Source organism: Stomoxys calcitrans, chromosome 1 (assembly GCF_963082655.1).
Source record: "Stomoxys calcitrans chromosome 1, idStoCalc2.1, whole genome shotgun sequence".
Lineage (NCBI taxonomy): Eukaryota > Metazoa > Arthropoda > Insecta > Diptera > Muscidae > Stomoxys > Stomoxys calcitrans.
Genome location: NC_081552.1, coordinates 243,859,077 through 243,883,991, shown reverse-complemented (window position 1 = coordinate 243,883,991; position 24,915 = coordinate 243,859,077). Strand labels below are relative to the sequence as shown.

General features: G+C 36.0%; 2 protein-coding genes across 2 annotated transcripts in view; one reads left to right on the top strand and one right to left on the bottom strand.

Moving 5' to 3' along the window:
• LOC106092120 (uncharacterized) overlaps window positions 1-19,236 on the bottom strand; it is a 121,091-nt gene extending 101,855 nt beyond the window's left edge. The window contains exon 1 of the mRNA XM_059361113.1: window positions 18,883-19,236. The gene's annotated coding sequence lies outside the window, so the exon portion shown is untranslated. The remainder of the gene's footprint in view (window positions 1-18,882) is intronic.
• A 5,444-nt stretch (window positions 19,237-24,680) lies between these two features.
• The window catches only part of LOC106092767 (nuclear migration protein nudC), a 108,341-nt gene continuing 108,106 nt past the window's right edge, over window positions 24,681-24,915 (top strand). The window contains exon 1 of the mRNA XM_059361101.1: window positions 24,681-24,905. Coding sequence (XP_059217084.1) covers window positions 24,831-24,905 — 75 coding nt within the window. The 5' untranslated portion in view covers window positions 24,681-24,830. The remainder of the gene's footprint in view (window positions 24,906-24,915) is intronic.

The following is a 24,915-nucleotide window of genomic DNA, read 5'->3' as shown; positions in this document are numbered from 1 at the left end:
CCCATAACCTTAAATCGAGAGATCGGTCTATATGGCAGCTATATCCAAATCTGGACTGATCTGGGCCAAATTAAAGAGGAATGTCAAAGGGCTTAGTCTAACTCACTATCCTTAATTTCGGCGACATCGGACAATAAATGCGCCTTTTATGGCCCTAAACCTTAAATAGAGAGATCGGTCTACAGGCAGCTATATCCAAATATAGACCGATCTGTGACTAATTGCAAAAGTATGTCGAGGGGCTTAACCTAACTCACTGTCCCAAATATCGGCGACATTGGACAATAAATGCGCCTTTTATGACCCAAAACCTTAAATCGAAAGATCGGTCTATATGGCAGCTATATCCAAATCTAGACCGATTTGTGCCATATTGCAGAAGTATATCGAGGGGCTTAACACAACTCACTGTCCCAAATTTCGGCATCGACAATAAATGCGCCTTTTATGAGCCTAAGACCCTAAATAGGCGGATGGGTCTATATGGCAGCTATATCCAAATCTGAAACGATCTGGGCCAAATTGAAAAAGGATGTCGAAGGGCCTAACACAACCCACTGTCCCAAATTTCAGCAAAATCGGATAATAAATGTGGCTTTTATGGGCTTAAGACCCTAAATCGGCGGATTGGTCTATATGGGGCCTATATAAAGATATAGTCCGATATAACACCATCTTCAAACTTAACCTTCTTAAGGACAAAAAAAGAATCTGTGCAAAGTTTCAACTCAATATTTCTATTTTTAAAGACTGTAGCGTGATTTCAACAGACATTTCAACGGACAGGGCTAGATCGTCTTAGATTTTTACGCTGATCAAGAATATATATAATTTATGAGGTCGGAAATGGATATTTCGATGTGTTGCAAACGGAATGACAAAATGCATATACGTGGGAAAATTCTGCATGAAACAATTCTATCCAAATATATAAAAAAAAAAAGTGTATGACGCTTAACCTTCCATGACCCTTTTATTAGTTTCTGCCAATAGATGGGTATTATTTTCGTGTTTGACCATGGCGGATTTAAAAAAGTGGTCCCACGCAAACAGCTGTTAACAGCCGTCCAGGTTTGACGGTATTAAGATGACAGATTTTTGTCTGCATTCTCTTTGTTATTATCTTCTTTCTCGCATATTCTCAGCTCATGTACGCACACGTATACACACACGCACACAAATTTATTTGTGTGTGTTGGCAAAAGGTTGATTAGCTTGATGACAGATTGCACCATATGATCTGTGGTTGTTGTACAAATGGGACCACCTTTAATTGTTTCGCCATGGTGATTGACTATGAGAAATTCATGTTTTTTCACGATTACTGTTTTTTAAACACCAAAAAAAATCTCACGGATAACATAATACTTTTATTAAAAAAAAAATAAAATCAGCAGGTTTTTTTGCATCAAAATCTATTATCTAAAAATAGTAATCGTGTAATCGTGAAAATCGTGTAATCGTGAAAAATATTGACTTTCACCTTTTAAAGAGTAACCGTGCAAAGAACTCGACTCAACATGATAAACCCCGTTTACACTGCTCTTTGAATCCGGATTTAATGGCTCGATCATCCGTTTTCCCTTTATAAAATCAGCTGACGAAAGCAGTAGGATATTCCCTCATTACTTATGGATAAATTTTAATAAAACTGTCATTTTTTCATTGTTATTAGTGAAGTGTTTCAAAGAAGTAATCGCGAAAAACATGGGTTTTCAACGGTGAAAAACGAACAAAGTACCAGCCATAAGGGTTGGTATTCTATTCTGAAATAGCCGCTGATATTTGTAATTGTTTCGCGAGCGAAATTTAACCGCAATCAAATGTTTTTGTTTCCTTACCAAAACACATTTCTTTACCTGCACTTATTGTTTTCTCTATTTTATATATTTTTTCTTAAATAATTAATGAAATACGAACCATTGAATCCAATGAAGCAAACTAAAATGATGCCGCAATAGTTTCAAGTGTTGCCACGATAATAGTTTTTTTGCCAGAGTACCACTTTTCCGCCGATTTTCAGTCGACGTTTTTTATATGGAGTTTGGCATCATTCCGCTTGAAAAGCTCAACAGAATACTCAGCTTAAGGCGACAAAAATCCTCAGCTGTTTTTTCTATATTCGTTAACAAAGTTAAAAAAAAACCTTTATTGTAAAATACAGTAAACAAAATTAATTGAGGATGACTTCAATGAAATAAAAATGTTTCACTCTTAAAATCCAATAAACGTTGTGTACACAAATGTGTAGGTACTCAAAATTGCAATTTGTCAAAATTCAGGCAAATTAAATGTCTGCTCTCACACCACCCCCAAATGGTGAACGACCTATTTACATATCATTAACAATGTTAATTACCTAGGGCTGCTCTACTATTAAAAAATAACGCTACTATTAGTTGTTGTTGTTTTTCATAATACCTACATTGTTAGAGGGAGGATTGCCTTAATATACATACATACGCACTGAGGAGGTGCTTAGGCCGATACTATATGTATGTATGTATGTACATAAGAACTCCAAGCACAAAATGTTTTTAAATTTAATAAAGAAAAGTATGTAAAATGTTTGTGTATATGTTTGTGTTACTTGATGCCAATCAAATTCAGATTCACAACAAAATTTCAAATCATAATAAATTCAAATTAAATAATAACATCAATTTGCATAATTTTTCCAGTTACCGCAATCTATGTATGTACATACATACAGAACAACCTTGAAATGACCTTTTAGAAAATTGTTTTCATCACTTACTATGTGGGCATGTGTGAGCTTGTTTGGGTGCTCTAGATTTGAGTTTTATAGTTTGGATTGGTATAATAATTAACCATTTTTGTTTCATTTCGTTTCGCTTTGTTTTTGTTGTACTATTTGTGGTAATTCACATGGTATAGAGAAAATTCGCATTGTTATAATTGACTGCAGACAGCAAAGTAATTTTTTTTTTGTTCTGTTTGAACCGGCAAAATTAAAACAACAAACACATTGACAGCACTGACAATAACAATAACAACAACACTAAACAGATGTGCCGCTGCAAAACTGTCAGCGTGAAGATGGTGGTGTTGAAAGCAGCAAACAAAAAAAAACATTCGGTCTTCATACATCATTTGAGGCGGAGAGCCAAAGTCGCGGAGAAAATAAGAGAGAAAGAGAGAGCTTAGAGATTTGTTTACGCAACTCACTTCCTTAATAAATGTGCTGAGAACTTTGTTAAAAGCAGGCTGTTAATGTTAACATTACTCTGTAAAATAAAGAAACACTTTGTGAGAACGCATAGCTAGTTAAGAATAAAATGTGTTAAAGTAACTTTCTGTTAAGCATGGCTGGGCGAGAATGATAGCCAATTGACCGTTTCCGCATTTGTTTAGTTAATAATTCGAAATGGGTCACATGGCACTCTAAAGTTGGAACGGAAATCTAGATCTAGAACTAGAACTTGTAGAACAAAATTGGACTGTCCGTAATTGAACTTACAAAAATGTGTGATCAAATCAAAACCAAATATACCTAACACGCAAAAATGTGTAAAGTTTGGCGGGCCGGAATCTTGGGTGCCCACCAACGTGGATTGTACAAAAAGTTTACACAAACAAACTTAGTTGAAGCGGAGTAAGCGCAAAATTTCGGCCAAAGGCAAATGTCAAAGCTGCAAATCGGTTTACATGGGAGCTACATATATCAGATTATAGACCGATTTGTTGTTGTAGCCACATTTTCATGTGGAGGGGGCGATCCTCGTCAATGTGAGTGAAGATAAATTCCGAATTTAACTAGTGGAGACACAAACCACTGACTTAACAGTCCTCTGTTACTGCCATTAGCAGAGCACTGTTAAGGAACTTTGTAGGCAATTAATTAATAAAAAAAAAGGATTTGTTCATAAAAAGGAAATTTCAAAACACAAAAAACCAAAAAAAGTTCTAGAAAATAATAAGGTGATCCAACATTAAAATTTAGTTCCCTCAATAACCGCAAGACGTACTAACAAGATAAAGAAGATTGTAAAATTGATTGATCCACTGTGCACAAATGGAAAATAGTAAGGCGATGAGACCGGTCTCAAATGAGAGCAAGGGAAGCCTAGTTTCTTATACATATGCACATATTTTCCAAATAATCGTCTAACTATCGAATTTTTCAAAAAAACTTGAAAAAATCGCTACAAGACCTCAAAAATCTATTTTGCGTGAACCACTGTGCAAAAATGGAAAAAGTTGATACTTTGAAACCGGTGTCAAACGACAGCTTATGAAGTCTAGTTTCTAATCCAAAAGGGCCTATATTCCAAATCATCGTCTAACTATCGAATTTTTGAGAAAAACTTGAAAAAAATCGCTACAAGACCTCAAAAATCTATTTTGCGTGAACCACTGTGCAAAAATGGAAAAAGTTGATACTTTGAAACCGGTGTCAAACGACAGCTTATGAAGTCTAGTTTCTAATCCAAAAGGGCCTATATTCCAAATCATCGTCTAACTATCGAATTTTTGAGAAAAACTTCAAAAAATTCGCTACAAGACCTCAAAAATCTATTTTGTGTGAACCACTGTGCAAAAATGGAAAAAGTTGATACTTTGAAACCGGTGTCAAACGACAGCTTATGAAGTCTAGTTTCTAAGCCAAAAGGGCTTATATTCCAAATAATCGTCTAACTATCGAATTTTTGAGAAAAACTTGAAAAAAATCGCTACAAGACCTCAAAAATCTATTTTGTGTGAACCACTGTGCAAAAATGGAAAAAGTTGATACTTTGAAACCGGTGTCAAACGACAGCTTATGAAGTCTAGTTTCTAATCCAAAAGGGCCTATATTCCAAATAATCGTCTAACTATCGAATTTTTGAGAAAAACTTCAAAAAATTCGCTGCAAGACCTCAAAAATCTATTTTGTGTGAACCACTGTGCAAAAATGGAAAAAGTTGATACTTTGAAACCGGTGTCAAACGACAGCTTATGAAGTCTAGTTTCTAATCCAAAAGGGCCTATATTCCAAATAATCGTCTAACTATCGAATTTTTCAAAAAAACTTCAAAAAATTCGCTGCAAGACCTCAAAAATCTATTTTGTGTGAACCACTGTGCAAAAATGGAAAAAGTTGATACTTTGAAACCGGTGTCAAACGACAGCTTATGAAGTCTAGTTTCTAAGCCAAAAGGGCTTATATTCCAAATCATCGTCTAACTATCGAATTTTTGAGAAAAAATTGAAAAAATCGCTACAAGACCTCAAAAATCTATTTTGTGTGAACCACTGTGCAAAAATGGAAAAAGTTGATACTTTGAAACCGGTGTCAAACGACAGCTTATGAAGTCTAGTTTCTAATCCAAAAGGGCCTATATTCCAAATCATCGTCTAACTATCGAATTTTTCAAAAAAACTTGAAAAAAATCGCTACAAGACCTCAAAAATCTATTTTGCGTGAACCACTGTGCAAAAATGGAAAAAGTTGATACTTTGAAACCGGTGTCAAACGACAGCTTATGAAGTCTAGTTTCTAAGTCAAAAGGGCTTATATTCCAAATAATCGTCTAACTATCGAATTTTTGAGAAAAACTTGAAAAAAATCGCTACAAGACCTCAAAAATCTATTTTGTGTGAACCACTGTGCAAAAATGGAAAAAGTTGATACTTTGAAACCGGTGTCAAACTACAGCTTATGAAGTCTAGTTTCTAATCCAAAAGGGCTTATATTCCAAATCATCGTCTAACTATCGAATTTTTGAGAAAAAATTGAAAAAATCGCTACAAGACCTCAAAAATCTATTTTGTGTGAACCACTGTGCAAAAATGGAAAAAGTTGATACTTTGAAACCGGTGTCAAACGACAGCTTATGAAGTCTAGTTTCTAATCCAAAAGGGCCTATATTCCAAATCATCGTCTAACTATCGAATTTTTCAAAAAAACTTGAAAAAAATCGCTACAAGACCTCAAAAATCTATTTTGCGTGAACCACTGTGCAAAAATGGAAAAAGTTGATACTTTGAAACCGGTGTCAAACGACAGCTTATGAAGTCGAGTTTCTAATCCAAAAGGGCCTATATTCCAAATAATCGTCTAACTATCGAATTTTTCAAAAAAACTTCAAAAAATTCGCTACAAGACCTCAAAAATCTATTTTGTGTGAACCACTGTGCAAAAATGGAAAAAGTTGATACTTTGAAACCGGTGTCAAACGACAGCTTATGAAGTCTAGTTTCTAATCCAAAAGGGCCTATATTCCAAATAATCGTCTAACTATCGAATTTTTCAAAAAAACTTCAAAAAATTCGCTACAAGACCTCAAAAATCTATTTTGTGTGAACCACTGTGCAAAAATGGAAAAAGTTGATACTTTGAAACCGGTGTCAAACTACAGCTTATGAAGTCTAGTTTCTAATCCAAAAGGGCTTATATTCCAAATCATCGTCTAACTATCGAATTTTTGAGAAAAAATTGAAAAAATCGCTACAAGACCTCAAAAATCTATTTTGCGTGAACCACTGTGCAAAAATGGAAAAAGTTGATACTTTGAAACCGGTGTCAAACTACAGCTTATGAAGTCTAGTTTCTAATCCAAAAGGGCTTATATTCCAAATCATCGTCTAACTATCGAATTTTTGAGAAAAAATTGAAAAAAATCGCTACAAGACCTCAAAAATCTATTTTGTGTGAACCACTGTGCAAAAATGGAAAAAGTTGATACTTTGAAACCGGTGTCAAACGACAGCTTATGAAGTCTAGTTTCTAATCCAAAAGGGCCTATATTCCAAATCATCGTCTAACTATCGATTTTTTGAGAAAAAATTGAAAAAATCGCTACAAGACCTCAAAAATCTATTTTGCGTGAACCACTGTGCAAAAATGGAAAAAGTTGATACTTTGAAACCGGTGTCAAACGACAGCTTATGAAGTCTAGTTTCTAAGTCAAAAGGGCTTATATTCCAAATAATCGTCTAACTATCGAATTTTTGAGAAAAACTTGAAAAAAATCGCTACAAGACCTCAAAAATCTATTTTGTGTGAACCACTGTGCAAAAATGGAAAAAGTTGATACTTTGAAACCGGTGTCAAACTACAGCTTATGAAGTCTAGTTTCTAATCCAAAAGGGCTTATATTCCAAATCATCGTCTAACTATCGAATTTTTGAGAAAAAATTGAAAAAATCGCTACAAGACCTCAAAAATCTATTTTGTGTGAACCACTGTGCAAAAATGGAAAAAGTTGATACTTTGAAACCGGTGTCAAACGACAGCTTATGAAGTCTAGTTTCTAATCCAAAAGGGCCTATATTCCAAATCATCGTCTAACTATCGAATTTTTGAGAAAAACTTGAAAAAAATCGCTACAAGACCTCAAAAATCTATTTTGCGTGAACCACTGTGCAAAAATGGAAAAAGTTGATACTTTGAAACCGGTGTCAAACGACAGCTTATGAAGTCGAGTTTCTAATCCAAAAGGGCCTATATTCCAAATAATCGTCTAACTATCGAATTTTTCAAAAAAACTTCAAAAAATTCGCTACAAGACCTCAAAAATCTATTTTGTGTGAACCACTGTGCAAAAATGGAAAAAGTTGATACTTTGAAACCGGTGTCAAACGACAGCTTATGAAGTCTAGTTTCTAATCCAAAAGGGCCTATATTCCAAATAATCGTCTAACTATCGAATTTTTCAAAAAAACTTCAAAAAATTCGCTACAAGACCTCAAAAATCTATTTTGTGTGAACCACTGTGCAAAAATGGAAAAAGTTGATACTTTGAAACCGGTGTCAAACGACAGCTTATGAAGTCTAGTTTCTAAGTCAAAAGGGCTTATATTCCAAATAATCGTCTAACTATCGAATTTTTGAGAAAAACTTGAAAAAAATCGCTACAAGACCTCAAAAATCTATTTTGTGTGAACCACTGTGCAAAAATGGAAAAAGTTGATACTTTGAAACCGGTGTCAAACTACAGCTTATGAAGTCTAGTTTCTAATCCAAAAGGGCTTATATTCCAAATCATCGTCTAACTATCGAATTTTTGAGAAAAAATTGAAAAAAATCGCTACAAGACCTCAAAAATCTGTTTTGTGTGAACCACTGTGCAAAAATGGAAAAAGTTGATACTTTGAAACCGGTGTCAAACGACAGCTTATGAAGTCTAGTTTCTAATCCAAAAGGGCCTATATTCCAAATCATCGTCTAACTATCGAATTTTTGAGAAAAACTTGAAAAAAATCGCTACAAGACCTCAAAAATCTATTTTGTGTGAACCACTGTGCAAAAATGGAAAAAGTTGATACTTTGAAACCGGTGTCAAACGACAGCTTATGAAGTCTAGTTTCTAATCCAAAAGGGCCTATATTCCAAATATTCGTCTAACTATCGAATTTTTCAAAAAAACTTCAAAAAATTCGCTACAAGACCTCAAAAATCTATTTTGTGTGAACCACTGTGCAAAAATGGAAAAAGTTGATACTTTGAAACCGGTGTCAAACTACAGCTTATGAAGTCTAGTTTCTAATCCAAAAGGGCTTATATTCCAAATCATCGTCTAACTATCGAATTTTTGAGAAAAAATTGAAAAAAATCGCTACAAGACCTCAAAAATCTATTTTGTGTGAACCACTGTGCAAAAATGGAAAAAGTTGATACTTTGAAACCGGTGTCAAACGACAGCTTATGAAGTCGAGTTTCTAATCCAAAAGGGCCTATATTCCAAATAATCGTCTAACTATCGAATTTTTCAAAAAAACTTCAAAAAATTCGCTACAAGACCTCAAAAATCTATTTTGTGTGAACCACTGTGCAAAAATGGAAAAAGTTGATACTTTGAAACCGGTGTCAAACGACAGCTTATGAAGTCGAGTTTCTAATCCAAAAGGGCCTATATTCCAAATAATCGTCTAACTATCGAATTTTTCAAAAAAACTTCAAAAAATTCGCTACAAGACCTCAAAAATCTATTTTGTGTGAACCACTGTGCAAAAATGGAAAAAGTTGATACTTTGAAACCGGTGTCAAACGACAGCTTATGAAGTCTAGTTTCTAATCCAAAAGGGCCTATATTCCAAATAATCGTCTAACTATCGAATTTTTCAAAAAAACTTCAAAAAATTCGCTACAAGACCTCAAAAATCTATTTTGTGTGAACCACTGTGCAAAAATGGAAAAAGTTGATACTTTGAAACCGGTGTCAAACTACAGCTTATGAAGTCTAGTTTCTAATCCAAAAGGGCTTATATTCCAAATCATCGTCTAACTATCGAATTTTTGAGAAAAAATTGAAAAAAATCGCTACAAGACCTCAAAAATCTATTTTGTGTGAACCACTGTGCAAAAATGGAAAAAGTTGATACTTTGAAACCGGTGTCAAACGACAGCTTATGAAGTCGAGTTTCTAATCCAAAAGGGCCTATATTCCAAATAATCGTCTAACTATCGAATTTTTCAAAAAAACTTCAAAAAATTCGCTACAAGACCTCAAAAATCTATTTTGTGTGAACCACTGTGCAAAAATGGAAAAAGTTGATACTTTGAAACCGGTGTCAAACGACAGCTTATGAAGTCTAGTTTCTAATCCAAAAGGGCCTATATTCCAAATCATCGTCTAACTATCGAATTTTTGAGAAAAACTTGAAAAAAATCGCTACAAGACCTCAAAAATCTATTTTGTGTGAACCACTGAGGTCTTGTAGCGATTTTTTCAATTTTTTCTCAAAAATTCGATAGTTAGACGATGATTTGGAATATAGGCCCTTTTGGATTAGAAACTAGACTTCATAAGCTGTCGTTTGACACCGGTTTCAAAGTATCAACTTTTTCCATTTTTGCACAGTGGTTCACACAAAATAGATTTTTGAGGTCTTGTAGCGAATTTTTTGAAGTTTTTTTGAAAAATTCGATAGTTAGACGATTATTTGGAATATAGGCCCTTTTGGATTAGAAACTAGACTTCATAAGCTGTCGTTTGACACCGGTTTCAAAGTATCAACTTTTTCCATTTTTGCACAGTGGTTCACACAAAATAGATTTTTGAGGTCTTGTAGCGATTTTTTTCAAGTTTTTCTCAAAAATTCGATAGTTAGACGATTATTTGGAATATAAGCCCTTTTGGCTTAGAAACTAGACTTCATAAGCTGTCGTTTGACACCGGTTTCAAAGTATCAACTTTTTCCATTTTTGCACAGTGGTTCACACAAAATAGATTTTTGAGGTCTTGCAGCGAATTTTTTGAAGTTTTTTTGAAAAATTCGATAGTTAGACGATTATTTGGAATATAGGCCCTTTTGGATTAGAAACTAGACTTCATAAGCTGTCGTTTGACACCGGTTTCAAAGTATCAACTTTTTCCATTTTTGCACAGTGGTTCACACAAAATAGATTTTTGAGGTCTTGTAGCGATTTTTTTCAAGTTTTTCTCAAAAAATCGATAGTTAGACGATGATTTGGAATATAGGCCCTTTTGGATTAGAAACTAGACTTCATAAGCTGTCGTTTGACACCGGTTTCAAAGTATCAACTTTTTCCATTTTTGCACAGTGGTTCACACAAAATAGATTTTTGAGGTCTTGTAGCGATTTTTTTCAAGTTTTTCTCAAAAATTCGATAGTTAGACGATTATTTGGAATATAAGCCCTTTTGGCTTAGAAACTAGACTTCATAAGCTGTCGTTTGACACCGGTTTCAAAGTATCAACTTTTTCCATTTTTGCACAGTGGTTCACACAAAATAGATTTTTGAGGTCTTGCAGCGAATTTTTTGAAGTTTTTTTGAAAAATTCGATAGTTAGACGATTATTTGGAATATAGGCCCTTTTGGATTAGAAACTAGACTTCATAAGCTGTCGTTTGACACCGGTTTCAAAGTATCAACTTTTTCCATTTTTGCACAGTGGTTCACACAAAATAGATTTTTGAGGTCTTGTAGCGATTTTTTTCAAGTTTTTCTCAAAAATTCGATAGTTAGACGATTATTTGGAATATAAGCCCTTTTGGCTTAGAAACTAGACTTCATAAGCTGTCGTTTGACACCGGTTTCAAAGTATCAACTTTTTCCATTTTTGCACAGTGGTTCACACAAAATAGATTTTTGAGGTCTTGCAGCGAATTTTTTGAAGTTTTTTTGAAAAATTCGATAGTTAGACGATTATTTGGAATATAGGCCCTTTTGGATTAGAAACTAGACTTCATAAGCTGTCGTTTGACACCGGTTTCAAAGTATCAACTTTTTCCATTTTTGCACAGTGGTTCACACAAAATAGATTTTTGAGGTCTTGTAGCGATTTTTTTCAAGTTTTTCTCAAAAATTCGATAGTTAGACGATGATTTGGAATATAGGCCCTTTTGGATTAGAAACTAGACTTCATAAGCTGTCGTTTGACACCGGTTTCAAAGTATCAACTTTTTCCATTTTTGCACAGTGGTTCACGCAAAATAGATTTTTGAGGTCTTGTAGCGATTTTTTCAATTTTTTCTCAAAAATTCGATAGTTAGACGATGATTTGGAATATAAGCCCTTTTGGATTAGAAACTAGACTTCATAAGCTGTCGTTTGACACCGGTTTCAAAGTATCAACTTTTTCCATTTTTGCACAGTGGTTCACACAAAATAGATTTTTGAGGTCTTGTAGCGATTTTTTTCAAGTTTTTCTCAAAAATTCGATAGTTAGACGATGATTTGGAATATAGGCCCTTTTGGATTAGAAACTAGACTTCATAAGCTGTCGTTTGACACCGGTTTCAAAGTATCAACTTTTTCCATTTTTGCACAGTGGTTCACGCAAAATAGATTTTTGAGGTCTTGTAGCGATTTTTTCAATTTTTTCTCAAAAATTCGATAGTTAGACGATGATTTGGAATATAAGCCCTTTTGGATTAGAAACTAGACTTCATAAGCTGTAGTTTGACACCGGTTTCAAAGTATCAACTTTTTCCATTTTTGCACAGTGGTTCACACAAAATAGATTTTTGAGGTCTTGTAGCGAATTTTTTGAAGTTTTTTTGAAAAATTCGATAGTTAGACGATTATTTGGAATATAGGCCCTTTTGGATTAGAAACTAGACTTCATAAGCTGTCGTTTGACACCGGTTTCAAAGTATCAACTTTTTCCATTTTTGCACAGTGGTTCACACAAAATAGATTTTTGAGGTCTTGTAGCGATTTTTTTCAAGTTTTTCTCAAAAAATCGATAGTTAGACGATGATTTGGAATATAGGCCCTTTTGGATTAGAAACTAGACTTCATAAGCTGTCGTTTGACACCGGTTTCAAAGTATCAACTTTTTCCATTTTTGCACAGTGGTTCACACAAAATAGATTTTTGAGGTCTTGCAGCGAATTTTTTGAAGTTTTTCTCAAAAATTCGATAGTTAGACGATTATTTGGAATATAGGCCCTTTTGGATTAGAAACTAGACTTCATAAGCTGTCGTTTGACACCGGTTTCAAAGTATCAACTTTTTCCATTTTTGCACAGTGGTTCACACAAAATAGATTTTTGAGGTCTTGCAGCGAATTTTTTGAAGTTTTTCTCAAAAATTCGATAGTTAGACGATTATTTGGAATATAGGCCCTTTTGGATTAGAAACTAGACTTCATAAGCTGTCGTTTGACACCGGTTTCAAAGTATCAACTTTTTCCATTTTTGCACAGTGGTTCACGCAAAATAGATTTTTGAGGTCTTGTAGCGATTTTTTTTCAAGTTTTTCTCAAAAATTCGATAGTTAGACGATGATTTGGAATATAGGCCCTTTTGGATTAGAAACTAGACTTCATAAGCTGTCGTTTGACACCGGTTTCAAAGTATCAACTTTTTCCATTTTTGCACAGTGGTTCACACAAAATAGATTTTTGAGGTCTTGTAGCGATTTTTTTCAATTTTTTCTCAAAAATTCGATAGTTAGACGATGATTTGGAATATAAGCCCTTTTGGATTAGAAACTAGACTTCATAAGCTGTAGTTTGACACCGGTTTCAAAGTATCAACTTTTTCCATTTTTGCACAGTGGTTCACGCAAAATAGATTTTTGAGGTCTTGTAGCGATTTTTTCAATTTTTTCTCAAAAATTCGATAGTTAGACGATGATTTGGAATATAAGCCCTTTTGGATTAGAAACTAGACTTCATAAGCTGTAGTTTGACACCGGTTTCAAAGTATCAACTTTTTCCATTTTTGCACAGTGGTTCACACAAAATAGATTTTTGAGGTCTTGTAGCGAATTTTTTGAAGTTTTTTTGAAAAATTCGATAGTTAGACGATTATTTGGAATATAGGCCCTTTTGGATTAGAAACTAGACTTCATAAGCTGTCGTTTGACACCGGTTTCAAAGTATCAACTTTTTCCATTTTTGCACAGTGGTTCACACAAAATAGATTTTTGAGGTCTTGTAGCGAATTTTTTGAAGTTTTTTTGAAAAATTCGATAGTTAGACGATTATTTGGAATATAGGCCCTTTTGGATTAGAAACTCGACTTCATAAGCTGTCGTTTGACACCGGTTTCAAAGTATCAACTTTTTCCATTTTTGCACAGTGGTTCACGCAAAATAGATTTTTGAGGTCTTGTAGCGATTTTTTTCAAGTTTTTTTGAAAAATTCGATAGTTAGACGATGATTTGGAATATAGGCCCTTTTGGATTAGAAACTAGACTTCATAAGCTGTCGTTTGACACCGGTTTCAAAGTATCAACTTTTTCCATTTTTGCACAGTGGTTCACACAAAATAGATTTTTGAGGTCTTGTAGCGATTTTTTCAATTTTTTCTCAAAAATTCGATAGTTAGACGATGATTTGGAATATAAGCCCTTTTGGATTAGAAACTAGACTTCATAAGCTGTAGTTTGACACCGGTTTCAAAGTATCAACTTTTTCCATTTTTGCACAGTGGTTCACACAAAATAGATTTTTGAGGTCTTGTAGCGATTTTTTTCAAGTTTTTCTCAAAAATTCGATAGTTAGACGATTATTTGGAATATAAGCCCTTTTGACTTAGAAACTAGACTTCATAAGCTGTCGTTTGACACCGGTTTCAAAGTATCAACTTTTTCCATTTTTGCACAGTGGTTCACGCAAAATAGATTTTTGAGGTCTTGTAGCGATTTTTTCAATTTTTTCTCAAAAAATCGATAGTTAGACGATGATTTGGAATATAGGCCCTTTTGGATTAGAAACTAGACTTCATAAGCTGTCGTTTGACACCGGTTTCAAAGTATCAACTTTTTCCATTTTTGCACAGTGGTTCACACAAAATAGATTTTTGAGGTCTTGTAGCGATTTTTTTCAAGTTTTTCTCAAAAATTCGATAGTTAGACGATTATTTGGAATATAAGCCCTTTTGGCTTAGAAACTAGACTTCATAAGCTGTCGTTTGACACCGGTTTCAAAGTATCAACTTTTTCCATTTTTGCACAGTGGTTCACACAAAATAGATTTTTGAGGTCTTGCAGCGAATTTTTTGAAGTTTTTTTGAAAAATTCGATAGTTAGACGATTATTTGGAATATAGGCCCTTTTGGATTAGAAACTAGACTTCATAAGCTGTCGTTTGACACCGGTTTCAAAGTATCAACTTTTTCCATTTTTGCACAGTGGTTCACACAAAATAGATTTTTGAGGTCTTGCAGCGAATTTTTTGAAGTTTTTCTCAAAAATTCGATAGTTAGACGATTATTTGGAATATAGGCCCTTTTGGATTAGAAACTAGACTTCATAAGCTGTCGTTTGACACCGGTTTCAAAGTATCAACTTTTTCCATTTTTGCACAGTGGTTCACACAAAATAGATTTTTGAGGTCTTGTAGCGATTTTTTTCAAGTTTTTCTCAAAAATTCGATAGTTAGACGATTATTTGGAATATAAGCCCTTTTGGCTTAGAAACTAGACTTCATAAGCTGTCGTTTGACACCGGTTTCAAAGTATCAACTTTTTCCATTTTTGCACAGTGGTTCACACAAAATAGATTTTTGAGGTCTTGTAGCGAATTTTTTGAAGTTTTTCTCAAAAATTCGATAGTTAGACGATGATTTGGAATATAGGCCCTTTTGGATTAGAAACTAGACTTCATAAGCTGTCGTTTGACACCGGTTTCAAAGTATCAACTTTTTCCATTTTTGCACAGTGGTTCACGCAAAATAGATTTTTGAGGTCTTGTAGCGATTTTTTTCAAGTTTTTCTCAAAAATTCGATAGTTAGACGATGATTTGGAATATAGGCCCTTTTGGATTAGAAACTAGACTTCATAAGCTGTCGTTTGACACCGGTTTCAAAGTATCAACTTTTTCCATTTTTGCACAGTGGTTCACGCAAAATAGATTTTTGAGGTCTTGTAGCGATTTTTTCAAGTTTTTTTGAAAAATTCGATAGTTAGACGATTATTTGGAAAATATGTGCATATGTATAAGAAACTAGGCTTCCCTTGCTCTCATTTGAGACCGGTCTCATCGCCTTACTATTTTCCATTTGTGCACAGTGGATCAATCAATTTTACAATCTTCTTTATCTTGTTAGTACGTCTTGCGGTTATTGAGGGAACTAAATTTTAATGTTGGATCACCTTATTATTTTCTAGATCTTTTTTTGGTTTTTTGTGTTTTGAAATTTCCTTTTTATGAACAAATCCTTTTTTTTTATTAATTAATTGCCTACAAAGTTCCTTAACAGTGCTCTGCTAATGGCAGTAACAGAGGACTGTTAAGTCAGTGGTTTGTGTCTCCACTAGTTAAATTCGGAATTTATCTTCACTCACATTCCTCGTCAAGCCTCTGTAGGTGAGCAAGCTCGTTCCAGTTACGGACTGATCGCCGCGGGAATAGGTTGGCCATTGCTTTTTAAAAGGCGCCAATAACCCACCTTGTCATATCGAGCATCATAGCCACGCAGTATTTGTGCATGAGCCGGTGCCGCCCGGTCTCTCACTGAGACTCCCCGCTCGATACCGCTGATTGTCCGCGACTGCCGTTGCAGCTACTCCGTATGGAGCTTTCCACCATCCGCAACCTCTGGACGCGCCTGAACACCACACAGATTGAACCTCATTGTTTCAGTATATGTGGTGCTCACAGCTATCCCGTGCCGGCAGACCAATTTGAATCGTTCTTGGCACGTTTATTGGAAGACGAAACAGAAGACTACGTGCAGAATTTCCCCCAAATCGGACAACAGTTACGACTTTCAGGGACTCAAGATCACAAATCGGTTTATATGGGAGCTATATCGAAATCTGAACCGATATGACCCATTTGCAAACCCCAGCGACCTACATCAATAAGAAGTCTCTTTGCAAAATTTCAATCACATATCTTTTTTCCTTCGACCGTTATCGTGAAAACTATCGATATTCGATATTACTTATAATAAATATTGATAGAATCGATGTTATCGGTAATTTTGCATCACATATATTTTAAACGAAAAATCGGTAGATCGATTTATATAGACGCAGTATCAGTGCACAGATCGAATAAAACCAAATTTAATAAATTTAGTTGGAAGTCATGAGAGAATTCATTGTACAAAATTTTAGTCCAATCGGATGAAAATTGCGCTTTATATAGGCGCAATGTATCCTTAGAGTTGGATCGCTTATTTCTGTTAAATTTTGCAAAAAATCTAATTTTGCCGATAGAATAGTATTGATAGGAAAAAATGTCAAACGATATTCAGATATTCCAAATTAAAATAATCTCTTTTAACAATATTTCAAAAATAAAATCAAAATATGCCTCAAGTAATCAAAACTAATTTTTTAAGCAGACATGTGTACATTAAACAGCTGATTTTCTTAGTTAAAATAGCAGCAAGAAATGTTTGGGCAAAACTGTTTTTTACGGGGTAGTTCGCAAAAAATCGATTTTTTTGCATACTCCCTAACTTTAACCCCAGAAACCCGAAAATTAAGTCTGTTTTTGGGGCTCGGGCCGTGGATCCCCAAAGGGGCCAAAAGCCCCCCTTGGGGGGAAGTAGTCCAACCTAGGCAATATGGGTATCAAATGAAAGGTACTGATTAGTAGATAACAAATATGTAACAAATTTTGACCCGAAAAGGATCTATGGCGTCTTGAGAATTTTGACCCCTATTTGGAAAATTTACGAAATTTTTAAATTAAATAAAACTTTATTTGTCTTTCAAAGTTGGCAAAATTTGCCGGCCTTTGGCCGGGTTTGAAATTTGTTCTTCCACCATATATCCATCAGTGGGAAATAGAAAAAAGTATTTAAAATAAAACTCTATTCGGCTACCAAAGTTGGACAAATTTGCCGGCCTTCGGCCATATGCCCAACAGTGGGAAATAGCAAACTATTTGCCTTCAAAAGCTTTTTGTAAAAAAAGCGCGATTTTTTTAAACCTTTTTTTTATTTTGTATTTTTTTAGTATTTGTTTTAATTTAGAGTTCTTCTAGAGCTTAATTTGCATATTCGTAGTCTACTCGTTCATACCTTTAATTTGATACCCATTTTGCCTAGGTTTAAGAGGGTTCCAAATTCTTAAGATGCCGTAGGTCCTTCCCGGGTCAAAATTTTGGACGTTTGTTTGCATTTTCGTAATCTACTAATCAATACCTTTCATTTGACATCCATATCGCCCAGGTTGGACTATTTCCTCCCATGGGGGGCTTTTGGCCCCTAGGGGGGTCCACGGACCCGAGCCCCAAAAACGCACTTCATATTCGGGTTCCTGGGGTCAAAATTATGTGGCATTCAAAAAAATCGATTTTTTTGCGAACTAGCCCGTAAAATACAGTTCAGCCCAAAATAACATGGACAGATACCGGGAGGCAATAAAAGCGGTAATAACATAAAGAAATAGAATACGTAAACAATTTTTTCTCATTTCAATTTTCTTTCCCATATAACATTTATTTCGTTTCCCACAAAAAATACGAATACCCATATTATAAAAGGACCCATAGGATTTTAATATGTTGTTATAATGTAGGAAGGTATTTAACAAACAACATTACATCAATTATGAATGATGGCATTCCTTCTCTTACATTGTTTAGTATGTTGTTGCTACATACATATGTACGTATGTATGTATATTTAACGGAAGGCAAACATGCCCTGTTCTATTAAAGCAATTAACAGTAGCAGAGACTCCACTCAGTAATCCCCCCCCCCCCCCCCCCCCCCAACTCTGTGGAGATGACACTAGTCGTGCTATACACAGCCATGAACGACATTAACATACATCCAGTCATTTATCATGTCTCCCCTATGTGTATAAATTTCGTTACACATAACTATACATATTTATCCATATGTATGTTTGTGCTATGTTAACTCTAAGCAAAAGAAACAAAAAGGGCACCACACAACATCAAGTAAAAATATTCGCATGTATGTAGGTATGTAAGCATGTGTTGTATTCTTCAATGCAAGAGTTTATTGATTTTACTTCTGCATCGCACGAAGCCACGAACACCCCTTGAAGATTCTCTGAGCATCGTCGTATGCATTTACTGTAATCTGAAAGTGGGAGGAGAGGAATAGAACGGGGTTTCCTAAACAACTTCTTTGCCTTCTGCAAAGTCGTCACAGATATATACATATATGTGTGTGTGCTTGTTTTCGTTTTTTTCAATGCTTACAAAAATAAACTTAAATTTGTGGGAAAATAAAATTTTGTACCAAGTGATATGTTTAAGACAAATAAATTACTTCAAAATTATGATTACTGTGGATGGAAAGTTTCTAGAAATTTCTAAATTTCTACGCTTCAGAATCTGTGTGTGTGATGTCCAAAGACGACGACGACAAGTACGATGACAAAACGAAACGACGAATGGGTACATTTATGCTGTCTTGTAAAATCTCTACACCATAAAAGGAATGTGGAAAAGCATTTCGAAATAGAATTTTCTTTTTTGTTGCTAAATTTTCGTAACTACAATTGTAAGAATTAACAAAATTATATACTTTTTTCACAATTTGTATCCTTTGTTGTATTTTGTGCTCAAACCAGAACAGCTATCACACAAAAATCATGGAGATTTCTTTTAGCTAAATGTGTGCTGCTTCCGTTTGGTTTTCTTTTTTCGTAATTTCCTTTTCACGTTTTGTTAATATAAACAAATTTTTCTTCTTTTGCAAAACTGTTTTTCCCTTTAACGGGTGGCTGGCTATGTTGTTGCTGATGAAGAAGACAAACGGCACACACTTTGCTTCTTGGTTGGTTTAGAATTCACTACTTCACCACTGAATCACTGATTCACTTCTTCTTCGCTTTAAGGCTTTAAGCTTGAGAACGTTTGAAACGACTGATTCCTTCAAAAGACCGCACAAAACTGAGCGCCACTCTGCTGTTGGTAGAGTAAATAACCAGCAAGACAGAAGAGCTCTTGTATGCTTTGCAAGTAAACTGCAATGACCGACCAGCCAGCCTGTAGTGTTCAAAACCCCACCACCCTATACACTCAAAGAAAAAGTGATGACCCCATGGTTAAGTTAAAATGAACAAATTTTCTATAAAATTAAACTTCATATAGCGCTAAAGACATTATTATTCAAATTTTTTTATGTTGTTGTTAAAAATAGAGAAATCATATGAACTTTTGGTTAGTTTAATGAGAACTTGAACAAATTAATTTTTTTCTGCACTTTATAATTGTTGTAGTAGAATGAAAAGGATGGGGGTATATTCATTTTGTCATTCCGTTTGCAACACATCGAAATATCCCTTTCCGACCCTATAAAGTATATATATTCTTGATCAGCGTAAAAATCTAAGACGGTTTAGCCATGTCCGTCCGTATGTCTGTTGAAATAACACTACATTCTTTAAAAATAGAGATATTGAGTTAAAACTTTGCACAGATTCTTTTTTTGTCCATAAGCAGGTGAAGTTCGAGGATGGGCTATATTGGCCGATCCGCCGATTTAGGGTATTAGGCCTATAAAAGCCAAATTTATTATCCGATTTTGCTGAAATTTGGGACAGTGACGTGTGTTAGGCCCTTCGATATCCTTCTTCAATTTGAACGACATGAACGACATTAACATACATCCAGTCGGTCCAGATTTGGATATAGCTGTCATATAGACCGATTCGCCGATTTAAGGTTTTGGGCTCATAAAAAGCGCATTTATTGTCCCATGCCGCCGAAATTTGGGACAGTTCGTTGTGTTAGACTCTTCGACATTCTCCTTCAATTTGGCTCAGATCCGTTCAGATTTAAATATAGCTGCCATATAGACCGATCTCTCGATCGCCCTCTTTGCGAACATTACACCCGATGGTGGGGTTACATTTTTCGATTTCAGTGCAACATGTCGAATAAATGCTACACTTTTTTGCACAATCAAAATCACCATTAAATAGGTGTCGCAGAAAAAATGGAACAAGGTTAGGTTGAATGGGTCGCCCACCAAAGGTGAGTTCACTCGGAGGCCAGTTTGGCCCTTTGTGGTTCCCTACAGAAAGAAAGGGAAGAAAAAGGAAAATGTGAGACCTCGTGCTAGAGGTTATACACGAATACAAAGAAAAAGATAGGAGGAGTGGAGAAACCCGAGCGGGAGTTGAAGAACCGCCCTTCCCTACGCAAGCATGGACCTACCTACGCCGGAGCCTGTGGCACCCCACCGTCGGAAACATCCTGTTCCCTTAACAAACATCAGAAGGGATACCATAGGTACGTTCGCAAGTTCACCTAGATCACAGAAGAAACGGCTCCCCAGAAAGGAGAGCCTACGTCTCTGCAGACCCGGATAGGAACACAGGAAGTGCTCAATAGTCTTCTTTTTATCCTCATCGAGGCAACTCCTACAGAATTCATTGTGCGGTATCCCCATGCGCGCCGCCTTGCGGCCTATGGCACAGTATCCGGTTATGACCCCTGTCAAAATACTCATCGACCACTTATTGAACGCCAGCAACTCCCTCGTCCTCCTCCGGTCGATGACCGGCCATAGCGCCTTCGCAGTCCGGCAACCATCTACCGAGTCCTACCTCATCACCGACGCCACCCTGGCCATCCCCTCTACTGTGTTCAGTAGCTCGACCAATGCCACGTAGGCAAGTCCGATGACTGGTCCTTCCGGCGCAGATGAAACCCTCCCGGCGCACTCGTCCTGTCTCTCATTTTCTGGAATCCCCTCATGCCCAGGAACCCATGTCAGCGTCACATCGTGTGCCCGGAGCCTATTCAGGGATTCCAAACAGTCCGGGACGCTTCTGGCCGCCATACTGTCCACATAAATTCTGAGTTTCAAGGGCGTTAAGCCTTTTGCCAAAATTTCTCTTGCGACTATTGTAATGGCCAAGACCTCTGCCTGAAAGACAGTACACTCGTTCGGCAGTCTCAGAGACATACTGATATTGAGTGCATCAGAGTAGACCCCCAATCCAGTCCCAGATTCCAGCCATCTGTGTAGATCGAGGTCTCATCCTCCTCAAGTACACCATCCGTCCTCCATTGGTCCCTCTCAGAAAAACGAATCCTGAATGCCCTCACTCCAGTCGGCACTGCTGCCAGGTAGTCGGAGATCCTCCTCAGTCTATGGGACAAAATCACTCCAGAAATGTGCCGAAAATTGGTAGAATCGATGCCAAGTCGGTTGGAGATCATCTGTAAAAAATTTGCCCATGAACATTCCATTAAGGAACAGGGCAAACTTCTCACATATCAATGATAAGGGGACTCCATTTTATAGCGGAGTCCGAACGGCGTGCTGCCGTGCGACACACACCTCTTTGGGGAGAAGTTTTTACATGGCAATGTACTTCACAAATGTAGCCAACATTAGGAGGGGATAATCACCGCTAAAAATTTTTTCTGTTCTCGCCAGCATCAAATCATATTACATTGACTTACTTTATTGGAATACGTTTTTTTTTAATAAATTCTAGTAACCACTTTTTCTGAGTGTACTTACTACCTACAACTTCTTAAAAGTGAGCACACAACTCATCGTGCATGTGTGTCGGTCGTTTCATATTCCGGTATATTTGCTCTTCGTTCTGTCTGCAAAAACAGATGATGAGTAAGGAGCCAAAGAGGATTGATGTTTTTCTTTAACAGAGTTAATCCTCCCACTTTAACATTCGTGGAACAAATTTTCAATGTTGTTTTAATGTGCATTTGTGATGTCTACAGCTATGTAAATTTATCTACTTGTGTTGTAGTTCGGTTACAGCAATAACAAGGCGGACATTTTTCCTGGTGCTAAAAACGTTAACAACAACAACAACAGATGTTTTATTCTAGTAAATGTGCCGAGTGATCCTTAAAAAGGCGCTAGGTGCAAGTTAGTTTTCAATCGATTGTGGACACATGTTTGCTTTTAAGGGCTGGTACTATATTCGTTTTTCACAGTTGAAAAACACATGTTGTTCGCGATTACTTTTTTGAAATTTTGTGAAATCTCACAATCTTTCCAACAATGTTGCTCATTTGTTTAGTTGTAATTAAACTTTTTTTATTTGGCGTGTAAAGCGTTGTTTTGATAGTAAACAGTTGTATGTTGACATCCTTATCATATGACTGTCAACCAAGCTAAAGCCCAGTACTGACTTCGATTGTGCGGAAAATGTTGCTAAACGTCAATTTAATTTTGTGAAATTTCGCAATGTTTCCAACAATGTTGCTAACTTGTTTAGTTGTAATTAAACTTTTTTTATTTGGCGTGTAAAGCGTTGTTTTGATAGTTAACAGTTATATGTTGACATCATTGTTACCATATTTTTTATTACAAGGCAACTAATTCGTATCAGGATTCACTAATAGAAGGTTAGGTCACATGCAAAACACAAAGTGGATAGGCCCCATAAACATCATTAAGGATGTCAAATCTGACGATTGAAAATGTCATCATATAGGAGAAAACGTAAACAAAGAATGAATGTAAAAAGAGAACAAGTTGACATCCTCAATGCCAAGTACTGCCAAATATTAAAAAAAAGTATATCGGCTGATCGCTTGGCTTAACCTTATTCAGTGAATCCTGAATTCGTATTAATGAAGCTTAGAATAAACAAACGGACACGGTGAACAGCTACCGGGTGAATGTAGTCTTTGTAGATTGACCAGCCTGGCAAACCAAAGCAGTTCTGTCTCAATTTCGTTCCGTCTCACCGGCCTATGCCGTGATCTATGATGCCAATTTAGTGGTGTTGTATTTACCTCCCTTCATAAATGGTGATCATTCCAAGATATCCCTAAAAACCAAAAATGTATTCATCGAATGTACTGCGACGAATTTAACCAAAGCCGTGACATAGGAAAGACCTCATGGCTCTTCTCCTTTCGCCAGCTTTCTATAAAGCAATCCATGCGCCACTTATTGAAGACATTGCTAACGAGTCATTTCAGCAAAGAGTAAAACGCCTGGTCGGTCGGCTTGATATGACAAGGCGAGTTATTGGCGTCTTTAAATACCTAATTTACACTACCTGGTAATTATGTCATTCTTAGTACTACAAATGAAAATGTTTTCACAGATCTTTTTACTATTTCACTTCCACTTTTCTCTGTCATCTTAATACCGTCAAACTAGCCAGCTGTTTTCAGCTGGTCGCATTAGGCCACCTTTTTAAATCCACCATGGGTGGTGGGTATAAAAACATTTGCAAATGTGTCCATGAATATTCGTTAAAACATTTTAGAGAATTCTACTGCAGTGCAAAGTAGTACTGGCAAGTTATCGATAACATGCAATAACAGATAATAAAAACACTACAAAATTCTTAAATAAAACAGCAGTTGAAAGTTACAGCTTTTCCAATAATACCAAAACTTTATACTATAGCACAGCAAAGTTGTGAGCACCCAACAGGCTGGAATATTTCCAATTTGCGTGGTTTTCATTGCTGTCACGAGAAGTTAAGCTGCGAGCGTCCACAGGTTGCGGATAGTGGAATGCTCCATACGGAGTAGCTGCAACGGCAATCGCGAACAATCAGCGGTATCGAGCGGAGGGTCTTAGTGGGAGGCCGGGCGGCACCAGCTCCTGCGCAAATACTGATTGCCTATGTTGTTTGATATGACAAGGCGAGTTATTGGCGCCTTTAAATAACCTATGGTCTACTTGTTCCCGCGGCGATCGCTCCTTTGGACCGGAACGAGCTTGCTCATCTACAGGAGCAAGCTCGTTCCGGTACAACAACAACAACTGTACTTAATTTTAACCATTTAAAAAAATTTTAATATTAAAACAGGCTCCAAAACCCTGAAAAAAACCCGGAATGGACTCAACATAAGCTTGAATATCACTTTTCTCTTTCAGAATTCATCTTATATACGCTCATATTTAATTTTTTAATTGCGTTTTTCCGCTTATCGTTATTATGTAGTAATCATATTACCAATACGTACCTTGACTTTAATAATTTCTATTTAAATCGATTAATAACGGATCGAATCGATAACTGAATACCGAATTTGCTTACAGTCTTTAACAACCCTGTATATCTAATTGACATCAACAGGGTTGCCTAAGCAGTTCAAGCAAATGATCACAAGGTAGGTCAGTGAAAGAACTTGCGGCAGCTGGTAAATTCTCGAATTTGAAGCTGTGTTAAGAAACTTTATAAATAAAACTGTTTTCATAATAGACTCGACATATAAAATGCTTGTTCAGACAGTATTAATAGTTTTTAAAGGGTTAAAATGGCGCCGTTAACTTCCCCGATATGTGAAGTCATGGCATGTGACAATCGGGCTGACCCTACCTCTTATTGATGTACCTTGTGTTTGGTTGTCATGGCATTTGTTTTGAACAGATGATTGGATTGGCGTTTAACTTTTTTCTGCACGTTTACTCACTCACAGTTTGCTGCCGGTTAAAATTCAACAAATTTTTATTCGAGAATATTCCTTCAAATTCAATAGATCAATTGAAATAACGAGAAAAAGTTCACTGAAAATAATATGTCTAGCCAAGAAGAGCAATACGATAACATTTTGTTGGCCATGGCCCAAAAGCACACCGGTGGAATGCCTGATGTGAGTACAT